This window comes from Lathamus discolor, chromosome 3 (genome assembly GCF_037157495.1).
Source record: "Lathamus discolor isolate bLatDis1 chromosome 3, bLatDis1.hap1, whole genome shotgun sequence".
NCBI lineage: Eukaryota > Metazoa > Chordata > Aves > Psittaciformes > Psittacidae > Lathamus > Lathamus discolor.
Genome location: NC_088886.1, coordinates 89510637 through 89522646, shown reverse-complemented (window position 1 = coordinate 89522646; position 12010 = coordinate 89510637). Strand labels below are relative to the sequence as shown.

The 12010-nt window shown below is 38.9% G+C and overlaps 3 protein-coding genes across 4 annotated transcripts in view; 1 reads left to right on the top strand and 2 right to left on the bottom strand.

Annotated features, from left to right (window-relative positions):
• Positions 1–5786, bottom strand: part of ABCB11 (ATP binding cassette subfamily B member 11) — a 65152-nt gene extending 59366 nt beyond the window's left edge. Inside the window, exon 1 of the mRNA XM_065670454.1 lies at positions 5713–5786. The gene's annotated coding sequence lies outside the window, so the exon portion shown is untranslated. The remainder of the gene's footprint in view (positions 1–5712) is intronic.
• DHRS9 (dehydrogenase/reductase 9) lies at positions 2873–7892 on the top strand. The gene is given in 9 exon segments (XM_065670621.1): positions 2873–3046; positions 4428–4593; positions 4596–4665; positions 4667–4782; positions 6648–6717; positions 6719–6804; positions 7649–7670; positions 7672–7761; positions 7763–7892. Coding segments are annotated over 9 exon segments (924 nt in total).
• A 2263-nt stretch (positions 7893–10155) lies between these two features.
• Positions 10156–12010, bottom strand: part of LRP2 (LDL receptor related protein 2) — a 122468-nt gene continuing 120613 nt past the window's right edge. For both annotated transcript variants that reach the window (XM_065670450.1, XM_065670451.1), the window contains exon 79: positions 10156–11671. In XM_065670450.1, the coding sequence (XP_065526522.1) occupies positions 11510–11671 (162 nt within the window). In that variant the 3' untranslated portion in view covers positions 10156–11509. The remainder of the gene's footprint in view (positions 11672–12010) is intronic.

Below are 12010 nucleotides of genomic sequence, written 5' to 3'. Positions count from 1 at the left end.
GCCCAGCAGACTCTGAGCCAGGAAACAAACAAGCAGCCTAGCAGTCGTATGTTAGTGTCTTTTGCCATGCAAACTGTAGAGCTTCTGTTTGCACAGTTTGTAGAATTTGAGCTTTTATTTGAAAAACATAGCGTAGTTAATCTGACAATTGATTTGTTTCTGGTATCAAAAAAGCTGCCCCTAGACTAGAAAAAAATAATTTCATCCCTGAAAGTTTTCATACAGAAGGATGATTAAGTTATATCAGTAATAACTCACTCACATGCATGAGAAAAGGTGGAGGTCTGAACCAAGCTCTGTTAAAAGACTCCTAGTGGAAAGACTCCTGCTAGTTTCAAGACAAAGCACAGATCAGTCCTTCCCAGCTGGGTAGATCAGTTCTCCCTAATGAGTCTTGACGTTCCCCAAGACTCTGTAGATTACTAAATATAGCCAACAATGCTTATACAACCTAGGTAGGATAGGCAGGCATAGAGGATATACATAAGATTAATACCAAATAAGTGCCTAAGGCAGAAGCATCACAGCACAAGTCATTATCAACAGCAGGGAGAGGGGCTGTGCTAGCTAGCAAAGTACAGTGATCAGAAAGCACCACCAGACGCAGAATTTACAGTGAAATTTCTTTTTAAACTAGCACCATGTGGGTCTTGGTGCATAAGCTTATGAGTTTGACTTCGGCTGTTTCTATATTATGACACTGGAAATACTGGTGAAGGCAACTCATGAGCACCTGGAGCTTGCACTGAGCTTGCAGATGTCTTCTCAGAATGTAATAGCACCAAAACAGAACTCGTGTCTATTGCTATAGTGAGCAGTACCCATTATACACATTTGCAGAATAGCTAAGAGGACAAATTAAGCATTTGGTTTTGAGTGCACAGACAAGAGAACGTGCTGTCCCTTCCTTTCTAAAGTGATTTGAACAACAGTTGCTTATCTAAGCACCTACAGGGTCTGAATAAAATGCTAACTCAAATGTTCTTCCTGACATCTGGAATCTTTCCCTACTCTTTTATTTTCAATTACCTATAAGCTTACAGGGTTTTATTTTGCTGGGTCTTTTACCAATGCTGTGGTAAAAAAATCTCAAGTGCAAACCATAAAAGGAAAGATACAAGCATGCCAAAAAATTATCTCCCTCTATACCAGACTACATTTGCCTCCCTGCAAAATGCTAAGTAGGAGATTTTGGAGAGGTATTTCTTTCAAGGTGAAGTGTTAATAAAGATCTTCAGTTATCTGTTGACCACCAAACTGGATTATCACACTGACATTTTTACACAGCACACAAAAAAGCACACCTTTTCCATGAAACAAAAGTGCAAAGCCCTGCATGTGCAGGAATAGTTCCCCTAAGAGTGGGAGATTTGCTGTGTTTGTGACTGCTGATTCGTTCAATTTCTTAACCGAAGACCAGGGGTTTTGTAGCTCTGGCAGGATGACTGTTAAAGTTTGTACTTCCTAGACTCTGGAGAGCTGGTGAGTGATTTGTCAGAGCACTGTCTAATACCAAACCTTCAATGTGTGCTACATGTGCGCTGTTTCTGAAGAATGCCAGTCCCTAAATTTTCGCTTGGAAGTTCTTCCTCAGCATGTCTGTCAGGCTGCTCTAACCCACTGCAGAGCACTGACTTCTGGAGGTTTGCGCTGCCAGCACATGGGCAGATGAAGGAATCCAAAGCATACCCAGATCCCAAATTTCACCCCAAGCTGATGTTCTTTGGCACAATTACCAAAGCAAACTTGCTGTGGGAGTAGAACAATAGCACCCCACTTCAATACAGTCTATGTGCTTCAGTTTCTTTTAGTTCAGAGAAACAGAAGGATGTTGTATTTTGCAGTTGTCTAAGAATCCTAAAAGGGCTCTTAGTGCACTCATGCTGCTTTTCTGGTGTAGTCATGCTGCTTTTCTAAAATCAATTGCTTTTATAATGGCACTTGTCTAGGCGTAAGAAGCTAAGCTCTATCCTGAGAGTTCTCAATTTGCCAGGCAAATATCAAAGTTTTAATGGGAAGTAGAATTTGCCTTTAGCTATTTACTGGCTACGTTAATAATCAGAATTCAATATTTATGAAGATATATCAATACTCTTGAAATATCATGCTGACATTTTCAATAGAAGCACACTCTGCCACTCCAGGCAGCTATTGCAAAATCAATATGACCCTGGAAGACAAGTGGCTTTTTCAGTGCCCCGCAATTATCAAACTAGAAATATTTTGCATAACATTGTACATTTGTGGAACTGGACAATTTTTTTGGAAGAAAACTTTAACTGAGATTATTTCCTTTGATTCTGATCCCAGACTCCTTCCAGCAGCAATGGCATCATTTAGCAGAATGAATACTGTCAGAAGGCGCCAGCAGAGCAAAACTCACCATGGTGCTCAGTACCAAATGTGCATGTGTTATCAGAGAAGGAGCACTGGTACTCAGGGAGAACTAGGCAGTTAGGGATTACAGGCCTAGGAACACTGACTGGTGCAGGGCTTATAGGGAAAAGAAGAGCAGCAGAGGCTCCACACACAGTGCTGCCCGCTTCAGCTGTTGCCCCTACAGCACTTCTGTGCTAATTATTGCTACCTAAACATAGGGACTAACAGTACCCAGAGCAGTCCCGGGTGTTTCTCTTTCAGACCCAAGCAGGCATCCTGGATAAACACTCCAGGACTTCTGCACAGAGCCCAGCTTCAGATTTTACCTGCTTTACAGGAGTGTAAGCTCACTGCCCAGTGCTTCCTCCTACAGCACAGCCAAGGAAGGCAGGTGTGATTTGCAGCTCCTGTTTTGAATTAGGTTAATCTTTTCCCCAAGTCTCTAATTAATTAATTTAATTTTGTATTGGGAAAAGGTGAATTGACTCCTATAATGGTGTATCACAGCACTAGCTTGCTGAGTAGCTTGCTGAGATTTATTGGCACGGAGTTACGCCTGCTGGTCGCAACTTCTCTCTGTCTCTGTGTGTCTAGCTCAGCTCCAAATTCTAAGTCAGCAGCCAATGGAAATGTCATTGCCTGGCACGTCTCTGCAAAAGGACTGGGGGTATTTATGATCGGCTGCTGCAACATCCTGTTTTCAGACTTTATTTTACAGCATGGAAGCCTGAATTAGCCTGAGCTCTTTCACGCAGTTTTAATGGCACTTTGTCAAAACACACTCTGTGAGTCCTCTCACAAAATAAATGTCACCAACTCAGTGAAACATTACAATGATGATTCCAAAGTGCACACATTCAGGAACACTGCAATCTTTGTCAGATTTAACAGGGGCATTCACTGCAAAAAAAAGCTAAGTATCTAAGTGAAGTACCTGAACTAGAGGGGCTGATTACATCAGCCTCAAAACAACAGTGAGGTGGACTGCTAAAATAACCAGTGCAGGAACCAATCTAATCCCCAGAAAAATCAGCGGGAGCCTCCCTGTAGATTGTAGTGGAAGGAGAAGCAAACTGTTATCTCTACATGTTTGCTTAACATTTTAAAATCAGAGAGTATTTATCAGTAGCTCAGAAGTCCATACTGATGGCTACTGAACCACCCAACTGGATAAAATACGATTAGTAAGTATCAATGAATGTTGTCACTTGTTATCATTTACCAGCTATGTGACTGATTTAATAATTTAATGAGAGTCCAACATTCATTCACTATCACATCCTGAGATTCCTTCCATTCCTACTTGGTGAGGTGACAGCAAAATTTAGAATCAGAATAAATCCAAATCACTCCCTGAACACAGTAAGAACAAGAACACCAGACAGGCTTTAGTAACCAAGCCTAATATACTACCCTACATAATATATTCTAGTGTGCTGCCTAAACAGACAATGAAGGAAGAGACAGGAGACTCAGGCATTGCCTCAAAGTCTATCTTCTCTAATGGGCAGAGAGCAGATCACTCACCATCACACAACAAATGATTTATCAAACCCACCACTACAGCTTAGGCTTTTCTGGTTTTTCATAGGGTCACTCTGTTTCCATGCTACAGATTAGAAGAGCAGTCTTGGTGTCATCATAAAGGCAGTCAAAAAGAATTATTTTTCTTCACAGAGGAATTCCTGTCTCCAGTATCAGCACAAATAATCACCAATGTCTACAAAAAAACCCAGATGATATTGTGAGAAGTGACACAGTCATTCCCTTCAGTCTGAAACATCCTGAAAGGACAGGGTTGACTAGAAAGGTTAGTCAGCAAAGCTTGAAAACAGTGGAAATCTATTGTAGAGGAAAGTAGGGAAGGTTTTGCCAAGGCACGTATTATTCATTGATACCGATCACGTTGTGCCAAATCTTCCACCTCTGCTTTCCTCTAACTTGCAGTGAGCTGGAAGGGCAGCAATCAGACAAAAAGGTCCTTACGGGAATTGCGTCTGAGGAAGTTGGTGGGTTAGCTGAGCACATTTGCTTCACTGCATTTCTAGATCATTAGTTTATTTGCTTGTAGCTCTGACTCACTGCACATAGCAATTCTGGCTTCCATACTTTCCCTTGCCATGTACTGGCTCATTAGAGACAGTCACAGAGTGAGAAACCTGAATGGAAAGCATGTGTTCATGACAGGTATTGACAGTGGACTTGGAAACTTACTGATAAATGGCCTGACTAAAGGGGAGTTTGTGTCATTGCTGCATGTGTCACAGAAAAAGGAGGCCAAGAGCTAGTCCTGCTCCTTACTCTCATTGAAGACAGTGAACCTGAACTTAGCTGACCCCAACAGCATTGCCAGGGCTGTGGTGTTTGTGACCAAAAAGACAGCTGGCAAGGCTAAGTGGCAAGGTAATTTCCCAAAAAAAATTATTCAATGTAACCAAATCTGGTCTAGCTAAAAGTTCTGGTGTCTCTCCACAGAGGCATATTTCATCTCCCTGATGAAAAGCATTCACTCTGTCATTTCTCAAGTTCAGAGATTCTCTCCAGCAATCTTTTGGGCTTTCCCTTGCTTTCACCAACAGGGTTCTTAAAAATCTAGTTTCTCAGTCTATTAAAACCAGATCATTCCCAGGTGTGTTTATCAGACTCTTTTTGGTGCAGTTGAAAAATATCAGCTGGGGGAGGAAGGTGCTAACTAGTACCAGAAAGAACTTTCTTGACAATAAATCCAGCCCACACAATTAAAAATGGCTGGTGGCAGGATTTTTTTCAGCCTTTATCTAGTAAACAGGAGTATTTTTGCATGGCTGAATTAGTCCAAATTTTGCAGTGCACACAACAATTGCACTGACTGTAATAGTTAAACACTCGTCACTTCAGCCAGTTTTCTTAGAGCTGCTACACAGGTACTATCATACACCCCTGTGAACGTGCCTCAAAGAGGAAGTTAGTGCCTGGGGTTTCTACTTTGAGTGGAGTTAAAAACAAGAATTAAGTGTTGGCTTTGACAAAGGGTGGTAAATAATCTGCAAAGTAAACATACTAAGCCATGGCAATACACGTTTCTTTCTCAGCACTGATAGGTCAGACTAGACATTATTAAGGGCTGCCAAGAGGGACTGCAGCACCGCAACTACCATCAGTAACACACAGCTACAGTAAATATTAAATAGGCTTGTTAATTAATTAAGTAGCTAAAACAACAAAACACGTATCTTCTACCAGTAGGACTTTCTTCTCAAAGCTTGTAAAACACTGTTGGCCTCATCATGAGGCTTCCAGACACTTATTAAATCCAGTGATTAGGGCAAGGACAACATAATTATTAGAACTTACCTCCTCTGGCAGGTCCCTTCTTCCAGCTTGTGGAAAGCTGCACACTCTCAGTGAGGATAACCACTGCTGGCGCTCTCACTTCAGTCTGAGAAACTCTTTATAAAGTCTCAGTGCTGGACTTTCGGCCTCTGCCTTTCAGGCGCTGGCTGTGCTCAGCAAACTGTTGAAAGTGTCACTATTTATCTAAAGTTTGTAAAGTAATTTATAGCATAGTAAAGCAGTATTATCAATACACAGGGTTAAGCTAATACCTTCAGAAGCATTGACTGATTCCATGTATCACGTTCAGACCTTTAGACCCCAACCAACAAAAATCAGACTCTCTGCTTTTATACAGACTATTTGATTTTCACAGGAATATAAGTGCATAGTAGGAGCCCACATACTGGAATGGATCTAGATAATAAAACCCAGTATGGTGGCCTGTATCTCAGGTGAAATAATTTCTCTTTTAATACTTTACCAATACTCTTTTAGAGGCATTGCACAAGGCCTCCAGCAAATTTTGCCAAGTGTACAGAGTAGATCATTCAAGCAAACCCCAGACAACAGTATTCACTTCAGTCAGGTTTTTAAAGACTGTTTTAGCTTAGTAACTAATACACAGCTAAGATGCAACTGGCTGCTACATCCTTTGCATAAGTCCAAAATAAAACACACAGAAAGCTGTGAATCTACCTGACACTGCTTTTCGGGGCTTTTCTTTCCCCCTCAGAGTTAATTGACTGCTGTGCTTTTACAGGACGGGTACACTGCTATGAAGCTAACTTGAACATCTCAAAATTATTCTGACATTTGAATAATCCAAGTCTCAAGTATTAATTTCTATGTGACAGACTTATAACTTACTTATGTTTAATGGCTATGCTGCTATTAAATGGTCAAGAATGGTCACTGGTTTTGGTCTTTTTTTGGTTTTTCTTCTTTTATGATAGAGATGCAGCATTTTGGAGTGAAAGTAAGCATTGTTGAGCATGGTTTCTTTAAGGCAGGAATAGTTAATTCATGTCATCAACACATACCTCTTAAGACATTTGAAGGGACTGACTCCTGAGATCAGGGACTCCTACAGAGAAAAATACTTTGTTGAATGTAAGTAGCAAAAGGACTGTACAAAAGCCCAGAGCGGTTATTATCGGACTACATAAATATCTGAAGAAAGGCTATAAAGTCAGAGGGACAGGCCCCTTTCAGTGATGCCCAGGGACAGAACCCAAGGCAATGGGTACACACTGAAACACAAGATGTTCCTGCTGAAGATCAGGAATCATATTTTTACTGTGAGGGTGCCTGGGCACTGGCACAGGTTGCCCAGTAAAGTTGTAGAGTCTCCATCCTTGAGGATACTCAAAAGCCATCTGGACATGGTCCTGGGCAACCTGTTCTAGGTGACCCAGCTTGAGCAGGGGGCATTGGACCAGAGCTCCTTTCCAACATCAACCAATCTGTGATTCTGCGAATGTTTGCTGAACTTCATTAACATTCATTAAGAACCCATTGCTGATTGTCCTGGACTATATCTATGTTAGATAAGGCCTGTGCTATTAGTTCACGTATGAGATTGGCAAGTTGTGATGTCATGCCACCATCCTTAGTCCCTCCACACTTAAAGGTAGAATGCCCAAGTAGAATGAACTGGGGTGACCATATGCTGTTTATGGCGTACGGATACCTGAAAAGTCATGCTGAGTCATGCTGCACTTACTGTGGAGAACATCTGGCTCACAATATGGGCCAGGGAGGTTTCTGTTTGCTGGGCTCTTGGGTGTTCTGCAGGCATTCTTGTCTCTGCTCTGTTGTAGTTGAACTGCTCTCAGTACTCGAGCTAGTTGTTTAAAAGCAAACTTGAAACTGTAGCCAAAACTTTGAATATAAAGAATCCCCTCACAGAGAATTTTGCATATAAATGCTTTCAAATTTATTTTCTTCTTCACAGATATAAAAGCTCAAAGATCATTAAAAATGACTGTGTGACTCTGATATTTCTCAGGTCATAAAATGCATGGCACATGCCCTGATAGCAAAGCACCCCAGGACACAATACAGAGCTGGATGCAAAGTTCTTTTGGCTGTTCCTCTCCTAAGCCCCAAGTTGTTTATCTGACATGTTGCTGTGTACGACATTTCCAGCTCTAGCAGCTAGTGGGAGATCAGTTCCTGGAGTTCTAATTAACATTTAGCATTAAACCAGTATCAGCTCTGCAGAAATAAATGTTAATCCTGTCAAAACCAGACATCCTTTTCTTAATCAGTTACTAGACTGCTTTTCTTTCAGAAGACACTTTCTCCACCTCCCACCCCTCCTTACCTGGAATTTCTGAGTTTGCAGATAGGCTTGTAAATCCAGCATGGTTTTGAAGATCATTTTTTATGCTCAGAAGTGACACCTCTGTAGGATCTCCATTCCTAAAATATTCAGCTACAAAGGTAGTCAATACTACTCACCCTATAACAAGTTTTTAAATAAGAAAAATAAATTCACTGCAAGAATCAGGTTTTCAAGTAGACTTCATCAACATACAGGCTGCTAGTGAAATTGAAATAAAACAATGGTCTTTCAGAACATATATCTTTTACATGTACCTTACAGAATGTATCTAGTCAGATTTAGTCATTTATTTCATGGGCAGTTGATCTATTCAGGAGTTGCTAAACTTCACAAGTTGCTGAACACAAGACATGAAAACAAATGATAAGGCCCAGCTATTGCAACATATTCCAAAACTTACAATTGCAGTATTTGACCACATCTAATCACCTGATTATTCAACTGTGTAGAAATAAAACAAGTTATTTTACAGATATGAAATTACAGAGAAGAATCAAAACTACACTGTACTCTGTTAATATGCAGAGTATCCAAACTTGTATTTAAACTTTCTCCCTAGTAATAGTTTCTTATATGAGGAAAGTATTAAAAGTAATATGCATTTACATTTCTTTCATCCTCAATTTGCTCTGCAAGTTAGATGTATGATTATTTCACTCATTATATGAAACAGAATCATTAACATATTGCTATGGCAAATTAGTTCAACTGTACAAAGATTATGTTAAGAACAACAAAGTGTTAGTTGAGGTTACTGTGCCTCTTGTACACTATTCCTGTCTGTTAAGCTGTTGGCCAGAGGCTCACAAACTGGTGTTCCTAGAGATATTAAAATTGAAGGGGTAAAGGTTTTATTTGCTGAAGACCTGCACTGGTGATTAATCATTAATGTGCAATTCAATTAAGCTTACAAAAATACCATGTGCAGGTCAGAACTCCAAATGTAAGAAAAGGAGTTTCATCACTCTATGTGTGTGTAAGAGGGGACAGGGCAGGGGTTTTTTTGTACATGCACAAGAAAGGGACAGAATAGAAAAAGCATTTAGTAACCTGTAAGTATTTCATTGGTTCTGTTCTCTGCCAAATGGCTTCAAGAATAATTTTATTTTACTTTATTTCATGATAAATACCTGTAAGAGAGATAGTTCTCTCTATCTGGCCTGGCAGCTGTAAAGAGAATGTGCATGAAAAATTTAATGGTCTAATTTATCAACCATATAGTGGCAGATTATGAGACTTGCTGAAATCCCTAAAAATCAGCCTTCTTTGAAGCAGAATTAGTCCAGAATTCAAGAATCCAAGCAGGGACAGTCCTCATAAGGGAAAAAGAGTACAAGTAGAAAACAAAGTTAGGAATAGAATCTAAAGCTTCTGTTGAACAAAGTACAAAAAACAGGTATTAGATAAGCAGATGGGTATACTACGGTCGCTACTGAGAGGAAGAGGCCCAGTTGAAGCTTAGGAATCCTTCACCATCAGGAATTTTAAACAATAAATCTACATTCTACCTATCATCAATATCCCAGGGATGGTTTTCTTCCACATCTGAAAAGTTAAAATTACCGGGGGTGGGGGGGGGGGGGGAAGTAGCAGGTTGACAAAGACTATTCACAAAGGCAATGCTATTTTTCTTATGGTATCAGCTGGAGGCAAGACTTGTGGAAATGTTAGCCCTGCCTTCTCTCTTTAAAAAACATTGTGAAACATTGTTCCTTAAGAACAGCAACCTGTCTTTCAAAGCCATCCTTTCTCATAGCCTTACAGGTGTGTAAGCTGATTCTAAGGAATTTTTAAAGCGCTTAGATGTGCAAGTTAATTGAACTAAGGCTTCAATTGCTTGTGTCCATACTATACTGAAAGTCAGTCTCCTACAATCAATAGTAAGAGTTTCCTGTTTCAAGGGCCAGTTTATTTAATATGTGTAATGGGGCAGTTTTTACTGTGATATGATGTCAGTGATGTTTTATCAAGAACTTTTAACAGTTGTGTGAAGCAGTAAGCACTATTCTTATTTGACTTTATCTAAAACACTGTTGTTTTCATCTCAGAGCGCACTGAAGTCTCCACAACTGAAAAAAGTACATAAAGCCTTGACACAAATTATGAAATAAGAATGTGATAAAATAATACATTTATTAGATTTATTCAGCAGCATCATTTTCCAGTTATCTTTTCTAATCAAAGTACATTACAAAGTAATTATAAACATTCTAATTAGAAATAGTAAATATTTTGAGAACTCAGATATAAAACAATCAAATAGCAGAAGTCGCAGTGATTATAACTTCAGGAATCTTTAAGTTATATGAGTAGCTAGGCAGGAATGCTGAATAACATGCTCCTGAAGCAGTACTCAAAGTTTCCTCACATGGTTCATGTTGTGGAAACTACCTTGGCTGATCAATAGAAAAGCTAATAAGATATACAGTATATTCTGATGGAGGGTACAGAAATAACCCAATAACTACAAGGACTGCTATTAGTATAAATTGTTTCCCTTTCTATTAATGTTCATCTCAGGAAATAAATAGTCAATAAAATTAAATTTTCACATTAAAACACCTGAATAATTTCTTAAATGAACCAACATCTTTCGTATTTTGCTGTTTGGAAATAAGCTGCTACAGAAATCTAGCTACTTCATTTAATAGTCCAAATTACTTCCAGAGACTCAAGCCAAGAACAGAGCTATTCCATTGATGAGCAAGAGAAAATCTTATTAAATTAAGTAGTCATGGCACTAAAATCTAAATATATCAGATCTTTTCAGGAACACTATTAATGGAATGGTGTTAATTGGAACCTTGAGAAAAAGTATGTGTTTTGTGGATTGAGAGGAAATTATTTTATCTATAGCAGTTAAAATATTGGAAGAAAAACATTTTGCACCTTCAGCAAAATGATGCTATATTGACTCTTCCGTCATTTGTTTAACACAAGATAAGCAGAGACATCCATTTTTACATAGAGTAGTATATATAATAGGTGGGAAAGATGCCCCAAGCACCAGCAGAAGTTTCAAAAGGTGCTGTTATATACTCTAAAGATGCTGTAAATCAGTAATGTTCCTATAGTTGCCTTGTTTGGTTCTTTTTTTTTTTTACTTTAAGCATTTATATTGTGAATTTATCCCTAAAGATACAACCAATTCCATACAGATTTCTACTAGCAACATCACCAAACAAGATCACCTTTCAAAAATTTACAAATGTACAATATATTTATAACATTACTTTCAGACAGCTTCAGTGCAAAGATATACATATAGTACATCACGATAATTGTTCATAAAAATAGAAATTGGCATTTGTCAAAAAAACAAGGCATAGTTTCAACATACATATCCAGCCATTGGCTAAGAGATATATATATTTTTATAAAGCATTTGAATGTGAACCTTACTCTTCTGTTTATAAAAAATATATGTGCAAATGGATGTGTCTAATTTTCCCTAAATCAGTTACCTAGTTATACCACAGAGTCCTCTTTAACAAGGTTGGCGGTGTCTTTAAACGTGTCTTCTGTTGCTGTGTAAGATAATGGTTGGTCTCTTCTCAGAGTAATCTTGGGAGGCAGTGAAGGAGAAGGGGTAGGGACATTTTCTGTGTCTTGTTGCTGTTCCTTTTCCATCTGAAACAGTAATCATAAAATCCATGTTTACATTCTAATGTATAAAATATCCAACCATAACTTTCAGAAATGCTAAATAAATATCCAAGTTATTTTGCTAAAGTCAAGTGTCATGGTATAAGTTATTTCTGCATATCACTGCCTGTAACAAAATCAAATGCTAATTTCACCTCAGATGGTACAGCTGAGTAAATAAACTACTGCACACTTACTCTACATGCTGGGACTTCTATTTTAATGCTTAACGTCAGGAGTAGCTTGGTATGTCTATACGCGCATACATGAGCACAGATAACATTGGCACTACTACTGTTTGCAAATAATTACATTCATTAGTGT